Source organism: Pan troglodytes, chromosome 2, assembly GCF_028858775.2.
Source record: "Pan troglodytes isolate AG18354 chromosome 2, NHGRI_mPanTro3-v2.0_pri, whole genome shotgun sequence".
In the NCBI taxonomy this organism is placed as follows: Eukaryota; Metazoa; Chordata; class Mammalia; order Primates; family Hominidae; genus Pan; species Pan troglodytes.
In genome coordinates this window covers 201,300,281-201,325,541 of record NC_086015.1, presented here as the reverse complement: position 1 = coordinate 201,325,541, position 25,261 = coordinate 201,300,281, and the positions used below count along the sequence as shown (strand labels likewise).

The following is a 25,261-nucleotide window of genomic DNA, read 5'->3' as shown; positions in this document are numbered from 1 at the left end:
ACAATACCACAACCAGTACCACAGAAAACCTCAACCAATGGTCATAGAAGCAGCTGAAAATGTTATCGAAGACTACCTCTAAGCAAACTTCTAGAAACACACACATGCACACCTGCCAAAAATGTTTAGCCTGAATCTAATCAAGCTCTCCATCCTAATGTGCAGTTTGTAGGAATCTGGGGAAACAGAGCAAGAACATGTTAAATGACACTTCCAGGAAACAATGACCCAGAATGAGGGACATTTTCCAAGACAACAGCCCGGTTTTCTTCCAAAAGTCAATCGAAAAATAGGCAAAGGACACAAGCAATTCACCAAAGAAATGCCACATGCAATATACCTTCAATAAATATGTTCACTTACAAGCAATTGAAGACATGCTCATTACAAACGTTAAGAAGAAACCACTTTTCAAAGTGGCAAAAAAAAAAAAAGTCTTCATAGATACCACTGAATGCAGACAGAAGTACTGAGATGGACTAACCCACAGGCGCACAAATAAGAACTCCCTTCTGAAAAGCCAGGTGCCAACTACAATCCATAAAAATGACTCAGTGCTAACATGTATGAATCCATGTTTTTTTTTTTTTGAGATGGAGTCTCGCACTGTCATCCAGGCTGGAGTGCAGTGGCGCGATCTCGGCTCACTGCAAGCTCTGCCTCCCAGGCTCACGCCATTCTCCTGCCTCAGCCTCCTGAGTAGCTGGGACTACAGGCGCCCGCCACCACACCCGGCTAATTTGTTTGTATTTTTAGTAGAGACGGGGTTTCACTGTGTTAGCCAGGATGGTCTCGATCTCCTGACCTTGTGATCCACCCGCCTCGGCCTCCCAAAGTGCTGGGATTACAGACGTGAGCCACCGCGCCCGGCCATGAATCCATCTTATGAAAATAAAAAATGTGATCCGGGAATTATTTCAAGGTTGTTCAGTGTGAAGTTCTTTACAATATAAACAAAGTACAAAAATGCTTAAATGTTTAACCACAGAATTGTTACTTCAATTATATTTAAATAATACAAATGAAATATTTCAAAAAGTTTAATGACAAAATTTATAAAGTAGGGCTGTAACTAAAAAAGTTTGTACACAAACATGTTTTTTTTAATGACTAGAAGTACCTCAAAAAGTTAACAAAGGTTTTATATGGGTGGTAGAATTCTCCTATGATATATACATTTTATTCTAAATTTTCAGGAACACATACTACCTTTATCATCAGAAGACAACTATCAGTTTTATTGGTGTTCATTTTTCACACAAACAAAATCTATTTTTAACACATGCATGTTAAAATGTATGGCAGGCTTCTCTTTTTAAGGCCCGTATCTGTTAATTTCTCAGCCAAAGGGAGAAAATGAGGTCATAAAAGGGGGAATCCTAACAAACATCCTCCCGCTGTCCAAGCTTTTAAACAATCACCAGCCCGGGGTTTTTCATTATTCCCACAAACAAAAATATATGTTTTTTGCCCGTATATATACACATACATATATACACACATATATATTATATATGTATACACACACACACACACATATATGTATCTCCAGGACAGTGCCTGCTCCTAATGGTTTGCAGTGGCAATTTTAGGCAAGATAGAAGTTAGATTTTTGAACCAGGGATCCTTGTGAGGGAGTTGATCCTCTTCCTCTGCGCTGGCAGGTTGTTCCTTTTTCTCAGCCTTAAGGAAAGGAGATGTCTTTGCTGACATACTATTGTGCCCTTTAACAAGGAGTTGAAGCATTTATTAAAGAGATAATCTAAAGAAAGACGGTGGTTCTGAAAAAGCCATCACGCTTGAGGTCTTGCAATAGGTGGTGAACTTAGGGAGGCTATTCGGCCAGTAGAAGGTACTTGTAAAAGCCTGTGGACCTTTATTACTTGCTTGCACATGGTGTCTAATGAGGGACTGAGTAATAAAGAGCCATGAGTCCCTTGAGCATGAGGTTATCAAACAAACTATACAGGTGATTTGAGAACGAGGCTTTTGGGGATCTATGTGTAAGGGGCAGGCTTGTATAAGTAGCAACTACAGTGTCAGAGTGATCATGCACTATATGAGGTCCAGGGTGACAAATCCAGCAGTGGGATAAGTTAGCAGAAGGAGCACTACATTGGGAAATCCTTGCTAGAGTTATCTTGGCCAGGAGCGGTGGCTCACGACTGTAATCCCAACACTTTGGGAAGCCAAGGCGGACAGATCACCTGAGGTTGGGAGTTCAAGACCAGCCTGACCAACATGGAGAAAACCCCATCCTACTAAAAATACAAAATTAGCTAGGCATGGTGGCACATGCCTGTAATCCCAGCTACTGGGGAGGCTGAGGCAGGAGAATCGCTTGAACTCGGGAGGCAGAGGTTGCCGTGAGCCGAGATGGTGAAACTCCGTCTCAAAAAAAAAAAAAAAAGAATAAAAAAAAAGGAGTTACCTTGTCAAGCAAGCAAGGGTCCCCAAAAGACAAACAGGACAAATAACGGTGTACATTTTTAATTTACTTACCTTTTTTGCAAAAACAAAACAACCAACCAAACTAAAAAAGACTTTAGATCTTCCATGGGCTTGCAAACCCACTGTTTTTCTGGCTTCTGAGACAGAAGGGAGCCTCCAGTGGTGCGGCCTTGATTCAGTGTGATGTACCCACAGCTTTATCCCAGCAAGCTTGACTGATGAGTGGGCATTTAGCAACACCTCCAACAACAACCCGTCCACTTGATGGCCAGTTGGTGCTCTGGGCCTTGTTCTCTCCAGGCCTTCAGGAGCACCCAATCTCCAGGTCAGAAAGGGTGCAGAGCTATGTCTGTGGGGTAGGAAGTCCTGCTGGAGGCCAGCTTGTGAGTACAAATTAACATACTACCTAAAGCCTTTACATATTTAGCAATTGTTAAATGCCCCAGGCCTCAGCAGGCTCCCGTGTTGGATCAGAAACATAGAATGCAGTATTATATAAACATGACACTGAAAATATTGTTTTGTAATGTGTAACTATGTATGTTTGCTGCTCAGATGTCTTTATCATTACTGTTACTTTTTTGTGTGTTTTTTTGGATACAGAGTCTTGCTCAGTCACCCAGGCTGTAGTGCAGTGGCACGATCTCAGCTCACTGCAGCCGCCACCTCCCAGGTTCAAGCGATTCTCCTGCCTCAGCCTCCCGAGTAGCTGAGACTACAGGTGCGTGCCAGCAGGCCTGGCTAATTTTTTGTATTTTTAGTAGAGACGGGGTTTCACCGTGTTAGCCAGGATGGTCTCGATCTCCTGATCTTGTGATCCGCCCGCCTCGGCCTCCCAGAGGTGGGATTACAGGCGTGAGCCACCACGCCTGGCCAATAATTTTTGTTAACAAATTTCACATTACACTCTTTGTTTTACTGAAACTGCATCTTCTCTTTCTGAACAGAGCACCATGGCCTGGCAAGGTCCGACGTTTTCCAAGGATCCTGGCTGAGCTCCTGTGGAAGCTGCTTCTTACACTGATGTGGTCCCTCGGCTGGCAGGCCCTTCTGCGGCCAACCAGGTGACACCTGGCAGTTATGAGGGACAGGTAGGAGAGGATGGGCTTTCCATCAAAAAAAAAAAAAAAAAAGGTAAGTTTTTCCAAACTGCTTTTCTTTCAAATTTTAATCTTAAGACTAACCTACATTAATTTCTTATTTTTATCTCATAAAGTCCAGAATTTCTGATAATTTCAGTTCTTTTCCAGAGTGCAAAGAAGCATTGGCTCTTCAGGTATTATGTTTAACATTTTGCAGGAATTGCTTTACTCTATAGACAAATAAACTACAAATTTGAGACTTATTTCCTCTGTCAGTAAACGTGAACGCTTTGACTAATTTCTCAAGTGTGTTGTTTTGACAGTGAGGCAGATAGCCTGCTGTTTTGGGTCAAACCTACGTAAATGTACATGACCCCAGCAAGTACCACTGAAGACATTTTGGGATATTTTCTCTAAATTGATCTTATCTCATTTACCAGTTGGATGTGCTCTTGCTTTTTCTGCTCCTCTACTCATTTCTAGTCCCCTTTTTAAATTCTTTAAAAAATCTTTTTGCCTCAATTTTTTTGTTGCCCCTAAGGGCATTGTGTTGGACTGCTGATGCCATTTATAATTAATAACTTTCTGTTCTCTGAACTAAAAAAATAAACTTTTTTTTCTTTAGAGATTCTACACTCAGCAGAGGAATTCATAGCAAGAGTTGATGTAGAAGTTGACAACCAAGGCCAGGCGCGGTGGCTCACGCCTGTAATCCCAGCACTTTGGGAAGCCGAGGTGGGTGGATCACGAGGTCAGGAGATGGAGACCATCCTGGCTAACATGGTGAAACCCCGTCTCTACTGAAAATACAAAAATTAGCCAGGCGTGGTGGCGGCGCCTGTAGTCCCAGCTACTCAGGAGGCTGAGGCAGGAGAATGGCGTGAACCTGGGAGGCAGAGCTTGCAGTGAGCCGAGATCGCGCCACTGCACTCCAGCCTGGGCAAGAGAGCAAGACTCTGTCTCAAACAAACAAACAAAAGAAGTTGAGAACCAAAACCCTCCACCAGTTCTTAGAAGCGATCTCCAAGCAAGAACAGGAAGAGCAGGGATCCACACTCTGGAGGACTTACAGGTGCCCTCAGTCCTCCCCTCTGCCATCATTGTCTTGCATTCAGGATGATTCCTCTTTAAAGGTGACAGTTTGTTTAAATGTCTGTGTTGCCCCATCTTCTAGATGATGCAGTTTTGTCCATCACAGATTCATCCACAAAGGAGCATTTACCTTTGAGAAACGCTGGGGACATTGAAGTTTACTTAGATATCAATGCATGAGTTTCTGTCGGAGCACCATAAAGTCATGTTTCCTGAGACTGTGAGGGGTCTCTGTCATCTGAGGGCCCCGCTGCTGCCTGCCTGCCAGCGTGCCCGAGGATCAGATGATGGAATTGATCAGAGTTTTTAAAATCTAGGTGTTCCACTTGTGTGAAATATATGCTATGGTGCTCCAAGTTGAGTCCACTGTCTTGAACATGAACATCAAGTTGTAGACTGCTTCCTGAAATGTGCATGTCATCCTGAGACCTGAGGGTGAACAGCAGGGGGCTAGTGAGTGCAAATTGAGGGTGGGGTGGGTGAGAGATAAGGTTTGTTATGGAAGAAGAAGAAGGAAAAAAATACGTTTTCTGAGAAAACAGGACAAGTTGAGACTGTGATGGACCAGAAGGATGCGACAAATAACCTGTCCTGGTAAATGAGAAAGGCACCTAAGGCAGGAGTCACTGAGGGACAGCTCCGTTTCTGTAAGTAACCATTTAGTTACAGTTAAGTCAGTATTTAAGTTCCACAACCAGGAAGTCACTTTTCAGTGGTTCCAGAGAATCTATGCCCTAAAACTGGAGAAGAACATGAGGTGATAGTTTCATTGTCTCCAAAGGGTCCCCAAGCCTGCAAGGAAAGGTAACAGAACAATGTTTATAACAAATTTCTCACTCTTGTCACCCAGGCTGGAGTGCAGAGGCGGGGCAAGAGTGAGCCTCCATCTCAAAAAAAAAAAAAAAAGAAAAAAAAACAAAAAAGAAAAGAAAAATAATTTGTTGACCTCCTGGGTTACACCCAATAAGGAATAGTAGAGTTTGCCGGGCGCGGTGGCTCACGCCTGTAACCCCAGCACTCTGGGAGGCCGAGGCGGGCGGATCACGAGATCAGGAGTTTGAGACCAGCCTGGCCTACACGGTGAAACCCCGTCTCTACTAAAAATACAAAAATTAGCCGGGCATGGTGGCGGGCGCCTGTAGTCCCAGCTACTTGGGAGGCCAAGGCGGGCGGATCACGAGGTCAGGAGTTTGAGACCAGCCTGGCCTACACGGTGAAACCCCGTCTCTACTAAAAATACAAAAATTAGCCGGGCATGGTGGCGGGCGCCTGTAGTCCCAGCTACTTGGGAGGCCAAGGCGGGCGGATCACGAGGTCAGGAGTTTGAGACCAGCCTGGCCTACACGGTGAAACCCCGTCTCTACTAAAAATACAAAAATTAGCTGGGCGTGGTGGCGGGCGCCTGTAATCTTCTCAGACACCCAACCACCGGCTCCTCAGCCGGGGCAACTCCCTGTAAGATGACGGCACCTTTTCACGGCCCCCCACCCTGCCCCAAATCCCCGATCCAGCCCCAAATCCCCGATCCAAACCCCAACCCGCGATCCCAAATCTGCGATCTAGCCCAGAATCCGCGATCCAGCCGGGTCCACCACAGCCTTCAGCAGCGATACTCGCAGCCTCCGACCTCTCAGACCCAGTGAGCCTCGCAAGGCCATTAGCAGCGCGCCTGCACCGCGGGGGCCGCCCGGCTCCCAGAAGCCGCTCCCAGGCGGCGCGCCGGCAGGTGGGGCTGCAGCCCGGGGCAGGCGCCGCTGGGCTCGCGGGTTCTCCTGCGCTGGTCCGGGCTGCCCCGGGACCACAGGCGCAGGATCGCAGGCGCGCAGCCCGCCCGGCCTCAGGAGCAGGACCTGTCTGGCCGTGCGGCCCCACTTAATCTTAATAGCAAATAAAACTCAGCAGGATGCTGTGGTATATTCTATCATGATTCTACACAATTGTAGATTGCATTAGAATAATGTTTTTAAAAATTATTTTCTTGGTAACAAATGGACACTTGAAATTTTATTTTAATTTTTTTTTAAACAGAGTTTCACTCTTGTTGCCCAGGCTGGAGTGCAATGGCGCGATCTCGGCTCACTGCAACCTCTGCCTCCCAGGTACAAGTGATTCTCCTGTCTCAGCCTCCCGAGTAGCTCGGATTACAGGCTTGGGCCACCACACCCGGCTTTTTTTTTTTTTTTTTTTGTATTTAGTAGAGACGGGGTTTCATCATGTTAGGCTGGTCGCAAACTCCTGACCTCAGGTGATCCACCTGCCTTGGCCTCCCAAAATGCTGGGATTACAGGAGTAAGCCACTGCGCCTGGGCAAAATTTTATTTTTTAATAATGCCAAGTGATTTCATTTTAAATTAAACCGCAGCATAAATTGGATTATTTTCCTGCATGAGTACCTTGCTCTTCAAACAAAAACATTTTTTAAAGACCAAATATATTGCATACTTTTTTTTAAAAAAGCTCTGGCTGTGTGCATTGGCTTACGCCTGTAAACCCGACACTTTGGGGAGGCTGAGGGAGGAGGACTGTTTGAACCAGGAGTTCGAGACCGGCCTGGGCAACACAGTGAGACACTGGCTCTACAATAATCTTTCTTTAAAAGTTAGCCAGGTATGGTGGTGCACAGCCATGGTCCCAGACACTTGGGAGGTTGAGGTGGGAGGATAGCTTGAGCCTGGGAGGTTGAGGCTGCAGTGAGCTATGATTGCACTCCAGCCTGGGTGACAGAGCAAGAACCTGTCTCAAAAACATGTTCTTTTTTTTTTAATTAATTAATTTATTTTTTATTATTATTATACTTTAAGTTTTAGGGTACATGTGCACAATGTGCCGGTTAGTTACATATGTATACATGTGCCATGCTGGTGTGCTGCACCCATTAACTCATCATTTAGCATTAGGTATATCTCCTAATGCTATCCTTCCCCTCTCCCCCCAAAACATGTTCTTACTGTATAAGAAATTATGAATGACATTTATTTTATGTTAAAACAGTATATTTTATCTACAAAAGGAGTAAAAGACAGTACTGTGGAAAACAGTAATCACCATATGATCCAGTAATTCCGCATCTGGGTATATGCCCCAAAAAACTGAAAGTGGGAATTTGCACACCCATGTTTATAGCAGCATTCACAAGAGCCAGACGGTAGAAAAAGCCCAAATGTCCATCTACAGATGAATGGATAAGCAAATATGATCAATACACACAATGATATATTATTCAGCCTTAAAAAGAAATTCTAATACATGCTACAACATAAACCTTGAAAACATTAAAACAAAAAAATGCAAATACTCCATGCTTTCCACTTTTCTAGTGTACCTAGAGCAGTTAAATTCATAGACACAGAAAGTAGGATGTGGTTTCCAGGGGATGGGGGGAAGGGAGAGGGGAGCTATTGTTCCGTGGATACACAGTTTCACTTTGGGATAATAACACAGGGTTGGAATGGATAGTGGTGATAGTTGCACAACAATGTATTTATACTTAATGTACTTAAATTTTCTCTTATACATATTTTACCACAGTGAAAAAGTTAGCAAATATTTAAAAATCTACATGTTTCTTTGAACTGTTTCTTTACATCCCTTGTCCACTTTTCAATTTGGCTGTTGATCTTTTAATAATTTAGGATAGCTATATAGCTATATATATACACATATATTACCCAAATTAGCTTTTTGTCTGTCATGTATGTTGCAGATCTGTTTCCCCAGTCTGTTGACTTTTGACTTTGAGGCATTTTTCTCACCTATAAAGTTTTAATTTTTATAGAGTCAAATGCATCAGTCTTCTATTCGAAGACTTATTTATGGGTTTGGTGTTTCAGTTTAGGCTGATAAAGAAGTTGTAGATATGGATAAAGGAGATGGTTGTACAACACATTATACTGGATGCCACTCAACTGTATGTTTAAACATGGTTAAAATGGTAAGTTTTATGTTGTATATATTTTACCACCAAAAAAGGGCCAGGCTTAGATGTTTATATGTTAGGGGTTTGGGTACCTCTAACATTTATTCCCCTCCAGGGGAATAATTTATAAACACCCACACAAGAAAAGTAGATACTGACTTCACAAATCTCATTACAAGTCCCACAGCAAGGGCTGTCTGGGAAAGCAGAGGTGGAAAAAGTCACATAAACTTGAGGTCAGTGTGAGACCTCCCATCCCCTACTCTGGAATCAGTTGGAGGAAGGCAGGCATGCAGGCTGAGCTGGAGAGATGAGCTGGGGTGGGCAGAACTGTCCTCCCATGAGCCTAGACCTTAAGTGCTCCCACATGCTCCCAGGCATGTATCAAACCAAAAAAGCAGGCTAGGAGGGCAACACATCTACCTGTATACAGGGAGCTATGAAATATCTGAGCTGCGCAAGTGATGCACAAGGAGACGGAAGCAGTATGACCTTTACACAGTGACCTGGCTCAAATAATTTCAGGCTGTCATTAACCAGGCGAGCTCCGCTTTCTCTCTGAGGTAGGTAAACTTGAGGGGGTAAAGTGGGAGTTGGGGAAAATGGAAAAGAAAGCCTGGCAGTATTTCTTCTAACTCTGTTATAAATAAAAAGTAAAACATAGATGCTGTTTCTCAGGGCCCAAATGTTAGGTGAAAAAATGTCATCTCAGTCATGTGATGTGGACTTCAGCAGAGCAGGACACCCATGGTCATTTATCTTTCCCTCTGCGTGTCGTGTGCTTTTTCAGTTTATAATGTACCTGATCCACTTGTCTCATCATACTAGCTGCAAACAAGGCCACTGAATGTCACACCAGGTGGCCAGCATGTCTGTGAAGGGCAGAAAGTGGGGCAGCCAAACAGCTGGCAGAGGCCAGCTAGTAAGTACCCGATGCCCACTCCATAGAGGACTCCACAATTAAAAGACAAGATCAGCAAGTGTCAGGCTGCCTCACTAGTTATCCCCCCAAATAAATAAATAAAAGTAACCCCTCCAGGGAACGTGTGTGTACACACAAAAGTACATGCACACAGCTACATGCAAAGGGAAAAGGCTGGGAAGGAACCAAATCCACCTCTGAACACCAGTTACTTGTGGGGAAGGGGCAGGTGAAGCCAACTGTCAGCATTACTCACCTTTTCAACTATGAGATTGCATCAATTTTAGCAATTTCTCATAAAAAGGCAATTTTCACTCCTTGGCTGATGACCCAGGTCCTGCAAAACTGAGCCACCAACAACCACCTGCACCACTTCCCATGAGGCCAAATAACGGCTTCGCTCAAAGCTCAGCCCTCCCACCCACCTCCCAGTCCTCTCCCATGCAGGGGGCTGCCGGCCTCCTGGGGTACAGGTGTCCAGGCCAAACCCAACCCACAGATGGTTGGTGAAACCAGCACATATCCAAGGGCCTTTTCCCCACCTGGGCCATGTGCCCACTGCATAGATAGGCCTGTGCTTGCTCCCCAAAGACAGAGACTCTCTTTTCTTCCGTTGGAATGAGGGGTGGGGAGATTTGATGGTGTCCTGTACAGGTTGGGTGTTAATCTGATGTGGTGCTCTTGGAGAAGCTTACCTGAGTTAGGTGCTTTCTCAGCACGTGGTGTGTGCTGCCCCTTCAAGCTGCAGGAGTCCCAGAAGTAAGTGCTACTGCAACCCCCATTTACTGGTGAACAGATGTCAGGTGATCTGCAGCTGACCAAGCAGCTGCTAAGTGCCCAACAGGCTGGATCTGCATCTCACTTGCAGAGGCCCTGCCTGGATGCTGGGGCTGCCCTGAGACTCCCTCCTCCTCCTCTTCCCTCCACAGCTCTCCCTGCTTCTATCCACAGCTGTTCTCCAGGCGGGGAACACCTATGAATGCACCAGGGTGCAACTGCTCAGAGTCAAGCATGCAGAAGGGCCCCTGCTCTATGCTGTTTCCATATCCAAGCCCAAGCTCATCTAGAGCTTCAGCAAATCCAAGCCTCCCTGAATTCCCTGCAAGACCAAACTGAGCCCTACAACCCCCACCACTCTGGTTAGCTGCCAGTCCCAGCCCCTGTTCCCTCCTGGGCCCCTGTCTGTACAGTTCTGAAGTCCTACAAGAATGTTGAGATCCTAACCCGACTCTCACCCAAAGAGGTAAACAACCAGGGGCCTCCAGGGGTAGAGAACATACTCTGCTGCCTGTAGGCTTGATGTCCTTCCCCTACGACACGCCTTGCTTGCCAGGCTGGAAGAGGGGCTCCAGAAACTCGGGAAACCTGGGCCTGTAGCTGGCACGTGGAAAAAAGGCCTGGAAAAGCACCACTCCTGTCCATGAAGCCCCCAGATGGAACCAGGTAATTGGGAAATACATGGGCACCAAGCCTGACCCCCCTCAGACCCAGGTGGGAACTGCAGTGGTGACTTGCCCCCTCTGCCAGTCTGGCTGTGCCACTACAGGAGGGAGGAACATCTAGCCCCACGCATGAGTGGAGACACCAGGTGTGGGCAGGTTCCGGTGGTTGCTGCAGCTGAACCTTCCTAACCAGGTCCATGCAAGACCATCTCAGATGGGTGCACACCTGGGTTGGGCAAGGACACCCCTTAGAGAGTGAGAGCCACTGAGGAGGGCTGTCACAGAGGCCCCTTTTCCTGCTCCTAGAACAGGCTGGGGGAGTGTGGGCGGCAAGTGGGGGGCGGCGAGTGGGGGGCGGCGAGTGGGGGGCGGCGAGTGGGGGGCGGCGAGTGGGGGGCGGCGAGTGGGGGGCGGCGAGTGGGGGGGGCGTGGGGGGCGGCGAGTGGGGGGGGCGTGGGGGGGGGCGTGGGGGGGCGTGGGGGGGCGTGGGGGGGCGTGTGGGGGGGCGTGTGGGGGGGCGTGTGGGGGGGCGTGTGGGGGGGCGTGTGGGGGGGCGTGTGGGGGGGGCGTGTGGGGGGGGCGTGTGGGGGGGGCGTGTGGGGGGGGCGTGTGGGGGAACCTCTCCCACCTCCCAGCTGCTTCCAGGAGCCACTTCTTTCGAGATGAGACACTCTCCTGCCTGCCTGTTCCCATTTGGCTGCAATAGACCATTGACAACATTAAGAGAACAAGAAGGGGCCTCACCTGCTTTCCCTGACACGTCGGAAGCAGGTGGGCATTCCCAGGGGACCTGGAGTAGAACCTGTACATCTGCCCACCCCCAGGCTATGCTGGCTTCATGTTATCTGTGTGATGGGGGTAGGGTGGGAATTACCAAGAGACCATCACACAGGCCACGGACAAGTTCTACAAGAGCCAGGGAGAAGAACACTGTCCGTGCTTGCTGCCCAGCACCCAGCTCACACACACAGCTCTCATTTGACAGCTTCCCCAAAGCAGGCTTTTGCAGTCCAGGCTCCCCAAGAAGCCTGGGGAGGAGACTCTGCCAGGCTGAAGGGCCTGTCCCCAAAGTTGCCACCCTCACCAGGCTCATCCTGACAATCTTGGATTATTTTTGCCCTGAAGTTTTGGAGTGGGGGACAGGGAGAGAGCAGACAGTACGCATTAGCCACCTTTCCAAAGAGCATCAGCCCTCCAGACTGGGGCAGGTCAGACCTCCACTCAGGCGTTTTTCTCACTGGTTGCCAGTTGAGGGAAGCAGCATTTGTGAGCACCTGCCTGTCTCCCCAGGTCCTGTTCAGAAACCCCATCTGTGCCTTTGGAGGGACTGCCCTGAGCACACAGGCCCAGCAACTGCCATCTACGACCCCCAGGACCTAATCCCCTTGTACATAGGGGTTCAGTGCATGTCACAGGCCCAGCAATCACATCTACAGCCCCCAGGACCTAATCCCCTTCTACATAGGGGTTCAGTGCATGTCACAGGCCCAGCAACCACATCTGCAGCCCCCAGGACCTAATCCCCTTCTACATAGGGTTCAGTGCATGTTAGCAGACACTGGGCTCGATTCCTGCCTAGTCCCTGCCAGATACCCCATGCCCACCTCGTTAAGAGAATGAGGCCACACAAACACACCCAGGCCATCGTGATGATGGAGTGGCTGGGGTCCCACTTGCCCACCCTTCATTGCTGGTTCAGAGCCAGCTGTCTGACCACATTCCTACCCCGAGATGGGACTTTGGGGACATTGTCCACCAGGGTTCACTGACCCCTTTTAAAGTTCCAGAAACATGGCCAGCTGGTCCCCTAGAAGTTTGGTACATGGGATAAGCCAAGGCTTGCCTTCAGGAACAGGTTTTCCACCACGTCGCTGCCCAAGGCCCAGGGCATCCCCAAGTTCGCGTGAAGCCTGCCTGCCATGTCCACAGCCCATGCCGAGCCCTCCTGGAGCCACTGGAATGCTTGTTCCTGGGCATGTGATGAACCCAGACAGCTTCCACCTTGCAGGACAACTGTGCGCATCTGGCAGCAGTAGCTGGAGGGCCCATGGAAGATGGAGGTGAAACCAGATGCTGTGAGAACACTTTATTAGGCAAAACCGCATACTATACAAATGCTTTAAAATGCAGCAGGAGATGTGAAGACACAAATGAACAAGTGCATAGTGACACATGGCTGTCAGAACACCGTAAAGAATCCACACTGCCTCCCCCCTTTACCTAGAAAAGGAGAGTTCTAGGCCACCTCCTCCTCAGCACACTCCTCATCCTCCTCCTCCTCCGCCGTGGCATCCTGATATTGCTGATATTCAGACACCAGGTCGTTCACGTTGCTCTCAGCCTCGGTGAATTCCATCTCATCCATGCCCTCGCCTGTGTACCAGTGGAGGAAGGCCTTGCGCCTGAACATTGCTGTAAACTGCTCTGAGACACATGTGAAGAGTTCCTGGATGGCCGTATTATTCCCAATGAAGGTGGCTGACATTTTCAGCCCCCGGGGTGGGATGTCACAGACGGCTGTTTTTACGTTGTCAGGGAACCAGTCAGCAAAGTAGCTGCTGTTCTTATCTTGAATGTTGAACATTTGTTCATCCACCTCCCTCATGGGCATGCGACCCCTGAAAATGGCAGCCGCCGTTAGGTAGCGGCCGTGACGGGGGTCACGGGCAGCCATCATGTTCTTAGCATCAAACATCTGCTGGGTAAGCTCAGCCACAGTCAAGGCCCGGTACTGCTGGCTGCCCCGGCTGGTCAGTGGGGCAAAGCTGGGCATGAAGAAATGCAGCCGGGGAAACGGGACCATGTTCACGGCCAGCTTCCGCAGGTCAGCATTCAGCTGGCCTGGGAAGCACAGGCACGTGGTGACCCCACTCATGGTAGCAGACACCAGGTGGTTCAGGTCACCATAGGTGGGTGTGGGCAGTTTTAGGGTCCTGGAACATATGTCATACAGCGCTTCGTTATCTATGCAAAACGTCTCATCCGCATTTTCTATGAGCTGGTGGACTGAGAGGGTGGCGTTGTAGGGCTCCACCACGGTGTCTGATACCTTGGGCGAGGGCAGGATGCTGAATGTGTTTATGATCCTGTCTGGGTACTCCTCCCGGATCTTACTGATGAGAAGGGTACCCATCCCAGACCCAGTTCCCCCACCCAGGGAGTGGGTCAGCTGGAAACCCTGCAGGCAGTCACAGCTCTCAGCCTCCTTTCTGACAACATCCATCACTGACTCCATCAGCTCCGCACCTTCTGTGTAGTGTCCCTTGGCCCAGTTGTTTCCGGCCCCACACTGACCTGTAAGACAGTACAGCCAGTCACTCGATGGCCAGGTATACTGTCATCAGTGGTCACCACCATAATGCAGGAAGGGCCAAGTTCACACGTGAGGTGAGAGCACCGTTCGCCCTGCAGGTGGAGCAGATGAAACCCCCTCCCCCGGAGTTACAGGACAGCAGCTTCCCCTGTTAGGAATTAAGACAGGAGTCAAACCTGAGACGGGTTAACAGACCTCGCTGCAGGTGGCTCCTGCCCATTCTCAGGGAAGGCAGTAGCCACGGCCCCAGCTCAGCTCCCGGCAGGGACATCAGTAGCTCCTCACCTTGAGGAGACACCCGGGCCTTCCTCCCGAAGCCCGTTTAGGAGAGGCAGATTGAGGACAGGAGGGTGTTCAGGGGCCCTGGCGCCACAGTTCCCGCAGGATGACCTTGGGGCGTTCCTGGATTTTGAGCTGCCCTAAGGAGCCGCAGCCCAGTCCTCGCCCGCAGCTCACCGAAGATGAAGTTGTCTGGCCTGAAGACCTGCCCGAAGGGACCCGAGCGCACAGAGTCCATGGTGCCCGGCTCCAGATCCACGAGCACAGCGCGGGGCACGTACCTGCCACCTGCGTGGGGCGGGAGGGCATGAGCGAGGGGAGAGCCACGTTCCCAGGAGGGCGGTGGGGGAAGGACGGGGGTCTCACCGCTGGCCTCGTTGTAGTGCACGTTGATGCGCTCCAGCTGCAGGTGGCTGTCCCCGTGGTAGGTGCCAGTGGAGTCGATGGCATGTTCATCACAGATCACCTCCCAGAACTGCAAGAGACAGGAGGGGCCGGACAGGCCGGGGCTGAGTCACGGAGGCGCCCCAGCCGCTCTCCCACCCCCATCCGCACCCCCATCCCCAGGCCGCCCTGTCCCTGGGGTCCACCCCGGCCGCCTCGCCAGCCACCCAGTTCCACCATCCCCGGCAGGGAGCCCAGGGGCCGCAATGCAGGGGCACCGCTCCCGCCACTGCCAACATCTTCCCCGGCCACCCGGCAGGCCCGGGCTGGGCCCTCAGAGCCCCGGCTGCCAACCTTGGCCCCGATCTGGTTCCCGTACTGCCCGATCTGCGTGAGCACAATCTCCCTCATGGCCAAAGCAGGATTAGGGCAGCAACAGAAGCGCGAGAAGGAGGAGCAGACGCGCAGCGACCCAGCCCGCCCTCCGCTAACGCTTAAATAGCCCCGCGTCCACCTCCCTCAGCCTCCGATTGGGCTCCCAGAATAAGCAACAGCTTTACTTCCACACAGGTGCACCCACTTGTGAATCCCTTGGCGTTGAACGTCTGTTGGAGAACTCAGGTGTCCTTGCTATGGTCCCTTCCACGTTGGGGAAAGCTGCTCAGCTGAAGAACTTCCTCCCACGTCTTTAGTAAGACTAAATTCCTAGCTGAGCTGAAACTGAATTTTCCTCCCATGTGGGAGGGGAAGACGCTTGTTTCCATATTCACAGAGTGCCTTTGCACCTGTCCCAGATTGATGACATATTTTTGTAATTGATGAGTCTTTTCATCTATTAGGAGATCTGTGGTTAGGAAAGGCCTTCCGTATGTGAACTCAACAGGACTTAATTATACGTTTTACTTTGGAGCAGTTCAAACCCGCAGTAAGCTATGGGTGTTAGAGATAGTCAGGCCTCTGATTTAGCTAGAGTCTTCTTTAGGATTAACCCTTTCACCTTTCCAGAGGCTGCGGTCTGCACACAGAGTGAAGGTCATATTGCAATCTTAAAACTGAGGATAGGTGTTGGGATACACCTGCTGTGAAAGATGGGCCATTGTCACTTTGCAGGCTTTTAGATTACCCAAACTGAGGAGTTGTTTCTTCTGGTAAACATTTTTCAGATGGAGTGGGGAATGCCTCTATCTAACCAGCGAGGGTATCGGTAAGCATTAGCAAATATTTGAATCTCCTGCAGAAAGGCATCGGGTTAAATTAGAGTTGCCAGTTCTCACCTGGATAAGTTCCTCAATTTTGGACAGGTTTAACTGGAGGAGAAAATTGCTGGCCGTTTGGGTCATGTCAGGCACAGAGCTCACGGGGCTGAGTCACCTGTTTTAGTGTCTTGAAAAGATTTACCCCTATAAACAAATGAGACATTAACAGAAACAAAGAATCCCTTCTAGGGTGAAAAGAATCATGAAAGTGCCGAGTTATGTTCCTATGACTGGTACTTGGCATTAGTAATTTATTACCATCATTCAGCCAGCCCGAGGGGCCCTGGACTGAAATGCAATCCCTGGACCATTTTTGTTCTTCTTCAGGGTATTCCGGCCCAGTTCTATGTATGCTGACCAGCACGCCCACAAGCTTCATTGGCCCTTCCAGTGCAGGGGCCTTGACTGTGGCATCTACAAGGGCATTTCCTTTTACACGGTCAGTCTCTCTTTTGATGTCCTCTGCAATTAATTATACTCACTTTTTGGCAGCAAAGCAGCATTCTAACAAGCTCAAAATCTGAATGATGTTGTATGGAAAAGCCCTTGGGGGTCAGGAGTCCCCACCCATTCCAAATTGCAGCATAAGCATGAAGCACTAAAAAATCATACTTGGAATCAGTGTAAATGTTAACCTTTAAATCCTTTCCAACTGCAGGGGCCTAGTAAGTTCAATTAACTCAGCTTTTTGAGCTGAGGTCGAGGCCAGCAAGGCTTGTGCCTTGATTCTCTTGTGCTGACTACTAATAGCATATCTAGCCCTCCTGTTTTCCTGATGCATAAAACAACTTGCATCTGTTAACCACTCTTCCTTGGGATGGTCAAGGGGCTCATCTCTCCTACGTCTGGCCTGCTAGAATAAATTTGTTTCATAACCTGTGACATGCTTTGGCTGTGTCCCCAGTCAAATCTTATCTTGAATTATAGCTCCCATAATTCCTATATATCGTGGGAGGGGCCCAGTGGGAGGTAATTGAATCGGGGGATGGGTCTTTCCCATGCTGTTCTCGTGACAGTGAATAAGCCTCATGAGATCTGATGGTTTATTTATTTATTTATTTTTGAGACAGAGTCTTGCTCTGTTGCTCAGGCTGGAGTGCATTATCATGATCTTGGCTCACAGCAACCTCTGATTCCCGGGTTCAAGCGATTCTCCTGTCTCAGCCTCCTGAGTAGCTGGGATTACAGGTGCCCACCACCATGCCTGTCTAATTTTTGTACTTTTAGTATAGACGGAGTTTCACCATGTTGGCCAGGCTGGCCTCGATCTCCTCACCTCAGGTCATCCACTGCCTTGGACTCCCAAAGTGCTGGGATTACAGCTGATGGTTTTATAAAGGGGAGTTTCCCTACACAAGCTCTTTTGCCTGCTGCCATGTAACAGATGTGACTTTGTTCCTCACCTGCCTTCTGCCATGAGTGTGAGGCCTCTCCAACCACGTGCAACTGTGAGTCAATTAAACCTCTTTTTTAATAAATTACCCAGCCTCAGATATGTCTTTATTAGCAGCATGAGAACAGACTAATACAACCTGTATGCCAGAAAGGCTGGGAGCACCTGTGGACCCTGACAGGTAAGTAGCTGGGTTGATGGTTTGCCAGGCTTTAAGGGTTATGTCTGGAGGGTCTAGCAATAAGGCCTGATACTTTCATAAATATTCTCCTATTATCCACTGGCGCCCTTTAGCTTCTAGGACCACCTTCCCTTGGTGTGGGGTCAAAAACCTGTAGGTGCTGTTCTAATGTTAGTTTATTAGCTTTGCCTGCTAGAAAAGTGGTAGCAGCAATAGCTCTAAGACATCAAGGCCACCCTGAGGCCACCTGGTCTATCTGCTTAGAAGATTAGGCTACTGGCCTTGGAATGTCCCCCAGTTTTGGGACAAGATTACCCAAGGCCTATGCCTTGCTTTTTGGTCACATAAAGAAAAAATGGTGCATCCAACTTGGGGACTCCCATGGCTGCAGCAGAGCCCAATTTCTCCTTGAGAGTATTGAAGGTTTGTTTGCAGTTCTCATTACGTTCTAGGAGCTCTAAATCTTTCCCTTTAGTGTATCATATAAAGACTTGGCTACATGTCCAAATCTGGGCACCCATAAGCAGCAGTACCCAGCCATCTCCTAAAAGAGCCCACAGTCATTTGTTGGACTGGGACCCTTGGGTGACTAAAATAACTTTTTTATCTTCTAGGGATGTTGATCAGTTCCAGAGGTTAAGACAGATTCCAAATATTTAAGTCTTTGAGTCAAAATCTGAGCCCTGTATTGTGATGCCCTGTATCTGCAAGCTTCCAAGAAATTTACCAACTTAACAGTATTATTATTTGAGTCTTCTTTAGTTGGGCTAGCAATGAGCAAGTCACCTACATACTGAATAATTGCATCCCTTTCCAATTGTAGATTTCTTAAGTCCTTAGCTAGGCCATTTTCAAATAAGTTGGGGCTATCCCAGAACCCTTCAGGGACGACTGTCCAGGTTAGTTTTGAGGCAGAATGTGTACCTGGATCAGTCCATTCAAAGGCAAACATATTGTGAATCTGGACGCATTGAGATGCAGAAAAATGTGTCTTTCAGATTTAAGAATGTAAACCAGCTTGCATCCCCTGGGACTCGGTAAGTACTGGGGACAATGAGGTGTATGGAGACAACTGCATTTCTTAATGCTCTAAGGGTTCTGACAAATCTGTACTTGCCATTAGGCTTTTTATCTGGTAACATGCGAGTATTGTAAGGAGACTCTCATGGCCTTAATAACTCATACGGCAAGAATTTGGCAATAAGGGGTTGAATTTCCCCTCATGCTTCTTGCCTTAAAATGTATTGTCTCTTCTGAGGGCAGGAGAACTAGGCTGAAGTTGGTTTGAATGGGGGAGGTGTTTAGTGCATTTCCCAGAGCCTGTGTGGCCCAAACCTCAAGATTTACTTGAGACAACACCTCAGATGGTAAGTGTGACAGCTCATTCTTAACTTCTTTTTTCCCCTGAGGGGTCAGGAACAAAAGTAACACTTTTTATGCTTTATGATCTGTGAAGGTGACCATGACTTGGTCTCCTGAGTCAATAAACCTCTCCCCAGTAAGAGGTCAGGCATTCAGACAGTACTAAAAAGGCAGGCGAGAAATCCAGAGGCCCTGGAGGACAACTTAGAAGACAGGCAGTGTTTTTGGGCTTGTCCATCATGAGAAGACAGGAGCCCATTGTATTGAATCAGGACAGAGTCATCTGCTCCCATACCTAACACGAAGTTAATACTCCTACCTGCTACTTCAAGAGTCACCTGAGGCTCCTCCATCTCTGGATAGCTAATAGTCCAATGGGAGAGGAGGCAGGAAGTATCAGGCCCTCCCACTTTCAAGTCTGCTGGGCTCTGATGATGGCTCCCGTGGAAGCACAGTGCATTTCCTTTGGCAGTGGCCGACCTTCCTACAGAAGGCACATTGATTTGTATCCAAGGCACAGTGGCCCAGAGGCACAGACTGGGACTTTCACCTTCTCACTTCCTCTGTGAGGGCCAGGGGTTAAGGGGCTGCCTCTGAAGTGGTGGAGAGCACAAGGCTGCAGCTAGAAGCTGGGCCTCTTGCGAGATTTGCTTTATTTTATGTTGTCTCTGCCCTATTCCTGTGATGGAAAACTGCACAATCCAAGTCTAAAATCTGATCCATGGGAGTCTGGAAGTGTAAGGCTGCTTTTGGTAGCTTCCTATAGATATCAGAAGCAGACTGGGCTATAAAATAAACTGCTAGCAATGCCTGTCCCTTCTTGGAGTCAGGGTCAGTGTTGGCGTATTTCCTCAAAGTCTAAATTATCCACCCTTGTAATAAGGCTAGGTTTTCATCTTTTCCCTGAGTACTTTTCCAGACTTTATAAAAATTAAAAGCTTTATCATATTTTTTTTTATTCCTTCAAGGAGTCAAATGATCATAATTTTTTATCCCAATTTCTATATCTCTCTATATCCCACTTTCTTCCTAATTCATTTGTCTTTTCTAGATTCTAGTTCTCTTTTGGGCCCTAGTCAGGCACTGCTGTGCCTCCTACTTGATAGGTGTCATGTCTCTGGTTGCAGGCTGCCACCCTATTAGCATGTACCCTAGCCACTCCTATAATGCACTGCTTTTCTACCATGCAGCAGGTAAACATAAATATATGCAAATCCTGCCTGGTCAAATCATACATCCAGGTTGGCCTCTTAAATTAGTCTATGAATTTTCCCAGAACCTCTGAAAACTGTTTTAGTTTCTCCTTGCATATGGCTAATTCAGACATAGAAAAGGGTACATATACCTATATAGTGTCCTTATTATCATCTGTCACTTCCCAGAGAGGGCAAACATTCAAGTTTGCCAGCTGATAAGAGGCCCCACTGCGTGTTGTTCTGGTGAAGCTCGGGTGTTTCGAGAGTGGGGTGTGTATGTAAGACAGGACTCGAAGGGCAGGGAGAAGAGGATGACCAGACACTAGATAACCCTGGAAAACTAGAAGGAATTAATAACATGTTTCACACCTCACCAGAACTGGAAGGAGTCTGACAGTGTTCTTATGGGGTGCTCAGACTGGCAGGGGGAGTTCAGCCCCAGCTAAGAAAAGCCTGATATTAAGAGGCACTTGCATTAAAAGGGTAATCAATTATGTGCCGTCCCTATTTTGTCTTTTCCTCCATCAAACATGTAGAAGCCCAATTTAATTTTTTATCCTGACCAAGCATCAGAGAAGCCTGTATATAATGTATTTCCTCCCACTTAGTTTCTCTTCTATAAAACAAATTAAGCTGCAAAAAAAGAAGTCAGGCCAAACAGGGGAAATGGGAAGGCTGTAACTTGTATATTGTAATGTATTAGTCCATTTTCAAAATGGACTATGCTATGACAAAACTGCTATGACAAAACTGACAAAACTCTTTCGGGAAAAAAGTGACATGCTGGGTTTAGAAAGTAGGGTCCAGCTGCCCTATACCAGCTCATCAAAGATGGCCTTATGGTTAAGAAATGAGAGAAAACTGTTAAGAAAAAGTCTCATGTTCTCCATCTTGAGGCTGTTTGCAGAGGGTTGTCATAAAACAGGCTCTCACTAAACAGGCGTATCTGATCTTATCATGTAGGGCTGTTAAATACATTTCAAATTCTAGTCATAATGATGGAGAGGTTACTGCTGATCTTTTCTGATAATTAAGATACAAAAATACTAGGTTCCAAGACATCTCTTTTTTTGTGTCACTTGGACCAGTGGCAAATTAAATAAGCAGTCAGCTAAAAGTCAGAGGATCACTGAGAAAAGTAAAAGCTAAACTGTTTGGGGCCTCTTTCCTGGGGCAGCCTCCAGGCTACTAGAAAACAGAGGCGGTGAGCAGAAAGGTGACAAGATGCAGAGCACTCAGGTGAGGGACAGAGAGCACAAGGTGGACAGTCCAAAAAGAGAAAGTGGCAAACATCTTGTTTAGCCAAATCCATTCTTCTCAATATACCCCAGGGCCTCTAACCTTGTGAGCTTGGCCTCTAATCTGAGTATGACACCCCCAGGTCTCTAACTTTGGGCTGAGTCTCTCACCCTAACATTATACCCTAGGGCCTCTCACTTAACGTAATGGTGGATAATCATTCTTGCCCACCTGAATGGCTTCACGACTCTAAAAGACAGCCCACTTGCCAGCTGATTGATTCTGTGTGGACTGTTTTCCTTGGAGTGGGGGTCTTGTCTTGGTGTCCCTTCATGGCATTGCTGAAAGATGTTGCTGGAAAAGAGGGTCCTGATACAGATCACAAAGTAGGATTCTTAGATCTTGTGCAGGAAGAAATTTGAGGTGAAAGAAGCAAGTTTATTAGAAATGACTCCATTACGGAGTTGGACATCCTCAGAAAACAAGAGCAGGAATGCATTGTCTTTTGTTAGTGTCTGTACTTATAAGTAACTATAAAGAGAAAGAGTTATAATTAAACTTGGAAGGTGCAGATGTACTCACTGAAGTCGGGGCTATTCGTTTTAACAATGACCATTAACCTGTTGACCTAAGCCAGCTCATTAATATTATCTTTAAGAAAAAATGCTGCACTCCTAGGACATTTATACATTTTTCAGGCTTGGTGGAAGATGTCTTGTATTGCCATAAATATTCTGCAATTGTAATTTGTGGCCAGTAAAAAAAATGTGGCTATTTTCAGACTATAGGTATTAACCTTCTAGATGCCTGGTGAGTACCTAGCTACTCATGTTAAGATAGAGTATTCTAGTCATGTTTATTAAACTAGAAGCTTGGTAACCATGAGTTCCTCTAACACAGCAAGTCTACTCCTCAAGGAGAAAATGTATTTCTCAGGAATTTTGTGCATTTTGTTTGATGGCATTTGGTATGTTTACCAAAATGGCAGAAAAGAGTGAAATTAGTCCTCAGAGATTTCTCAGGATTGGATATAAAGTAACAAATGATTATAGTTAATATGCAAGTTGACACAGTTGATATGCAAAAGAAATTTTGTCTGGAACACAATGAGATTTTTATTTATTAATTATTGTTATTATCATTTTGAGACAGAGTCTTGCTCTGCTGCCCGGGCTGGAGTGCGGTGCACCATCCTGGCTCACTGAAACCTCCGCCTCCCGGGTTCAAGTGATTCTCCTGCCTCAGCCTCCCAAGTAGCTGGGATTACAGGCATGAATCACCACACCCAGCTAATTTTTGTATCTTTAGTAGAGACGGGGTTTCACTCTGTTGGCCAGCTGGTCTCAAACCCCTGACAACAAGTGATCTGCCCACCTTGGCCTCCCAAATTGCTGGGATTACAGGCATGAGCCACCGCTGACAGCCACAATGAGGTTTTTAGATAATTCTGATTTCCTGCTACTGAGCAGGGAGCTGAGCAAATTCAACAGATCATGGGCCTAAAGTAGGAGAAGACTGAAGACAAACTCTAGAACATACGTGATTAAATTAATTACAATTGAAATCAAATCAAATTTAATAAGGCTGTACATCTTAGTCTCAAGATGTTTCCCCTCATTTTGAAATGTGGTGTTATTCAGTGGGAAAGAAAACTAGTGTTTATCTCCAGAGTAAAGAACAGGGTTCCCTGCAGGGATTGATTGAGAGCTATGGCTCAGGATTAAAAATCCTTCTTTTTTCCACTTATAAACTAAAAATTAATTTCTAAGCCCCTATTGACTAAATGGACCCCTCTTCTTGGATAAGGACATTCCAAAGTTAACCTGAAAAGCTAGTTCAAGCCGTGGGTCACATATGCCTCATTATACTCTCCTCGCTTTGGTTTTAATTTTAATTTTAATTTTTAATTTATTTTTGTGGGTACATACTTGGTGTATATATTTATGGGGGTACATGACATACTTTGATACAGGCATGTAATGAGTAATACATAATAAAAAACAGGGTATCCGTCCCCTCAAGCATTTATAGCTTGTGTTATAAACAATCCAATTAAATAGTATTTTAGTTTTTATAAAATGTATAATTAAATTATTTTTGACTATAATCACCCTGTTATGCTATCAAATACTGTCTTATTCATTCTTTCTAAAAATTGTTTGTACCCATTTAGCATCCCCACTATCCCCCATTTCCCACACTGCCCTTCCCAGCTCCAGTAACCATCCTTATACTATCTCTATGACATCAATTGTTTCTAATTTTAGCACCCACAAATAAGTGAGAACATCTGACATTTGTCTTTCTGTGCTTGACTTATTTCACTTAATATAAAGACTTTCAGTTCCATTTATGTTACAGTAAATGACAGACTCTCATTCTTTCTTATAGCTGAATAGCACTCCACTGTGTATATGTACCACATTTTCTCTATCCAGTCATCTGTTGATGGACATTTAGGTCTCTTACAAATCTTGGCTATTAGCAACATTTGTTTTTGACTGACTTCTGGTTAAAAGCCACCTTAATTGGGGTGAAATGGTATCTCATTTTGGGTTTGATTTGCATTTCTATGATGATAGTAATGTGGAGCACCTTTTCATTTGGCTGTTTGCCATTTGTATGTCTTCTTTTCATAAATATTCATTTAAGTTTTTGTCCACTCTTTAACTGGATTACTAGAATTTTTCTATAGAATATTTTGAACTCAATATATTGTAGTGTATTAGTCTGTTTCTGCACTGCTATAAAAAAAACTGAGACTGGGTTATTTATTTATCTATTTATCTATTTATGTATTGAGATGAAGTCTTGCTCTGTCACCCAGGCTGGAGTGCACTGGCATGATCTTGGTTCACTGCAACCTCCAACTCCCAGGTTCAAGCAATTCTCTGCCTCAGCCTCTTGAGTAGCTGAGATTACAGGCACCCACCACCATGCCCAGATAAGTTTTGTATTTTCAGTAGAAATGGGGTTTCACCATCTTGGCCAGGCTGGTCTTGAACTCTTGACCTCGTGATCCACCTGCCTCAGCCTCCCAAAGTGCTGGGATTACAGGCATGAGCCACTGCACCTGGCGAGACTGGGTAATTTATAAAGGAAATGGTTTAATTGAGTCACAGTTCCACATGGCTGGAGAGGCCTCAGGAAACTTACAATCATGGCAGATGGGGAAGCAGGCACCTCTTCCACGACAGCAGGCGAGAGAGCATGTATGTGAAGCCAAGGGGGAAGAGCCCCTTATAAAACCATCAGATCTCATGAGAACTCACTCATTATCAGAAGAACAGCCTGGGGGGAACCACCCCCATGATCCAATCACTTTCTACCAGGTCTCTCCCTCAGCACCTGGGGATTACAATTCAGTATGAGATTTGGGTGGGCACACAAAGCCTAACCATATCATGTAGCTATTAATTGCTTTTCAGATGGGTAATTTACAAATATTTTCTCCCATTCTGTGGGTTTTCTCTTCAGTTTATTGTTTCCTTCACTTTAAAAAAGCTTTCTTACTTGCTGTAATTCCATTTGTCCATGTTTGCTTTGGTTGTCTGTGCTTATGGGGCATAGTTTAAGAGATTTTTGCCCAAACCAATGCCCTAAAGAGTTTCCCTAATGTTTTCTTGTAAAAATTTGATAGTTTGAGGTGTTAGGTTTAAGTCTTTATTTCATTTTAATTTGATTTTTGTATGTGGCAAGAAATAGGGTTCTAGTTTTATTCTTCTGCCTATGGCTTGCCAGTTTTCCCAGCCC

General features: G+C 46.7%; 1 protein-coding gene across 1 annotated transcript; it reads right to left on the bottom strand.

Annotated features, from left to right (window-relative positions):
* Nucleotides 1-12,982: 12,982 nt before the first annotated feature.
* On the bottom strand, nucleotides 12,983-15,411 carry LOC738663 (tubulin beta-8 chain-like). The gene is made up of 3 exons (XM_054682599.2): nucleotides 15,236-15,411; nucleotides 14,675-14,972; nucleotides 12,983-14,199 (listed from the first exon to the last, which is right to left on the bottom strand). Exons 1-3 carry the CDS (start codon nucleotides 15,290-15,292, stop codon nucleotides 13,142-13,144), a joined length of 1,413 nt encoding a protein of 470 aa, XP_054538574.1. The 5' UTR covers nucleotides 15,293-15,411; the 3' UTR covers nucleotides 12,983-13,141.
* Between the last annotated feature and the right edge of the window lie 9,850 nt (nucleotides 15,412-25,261).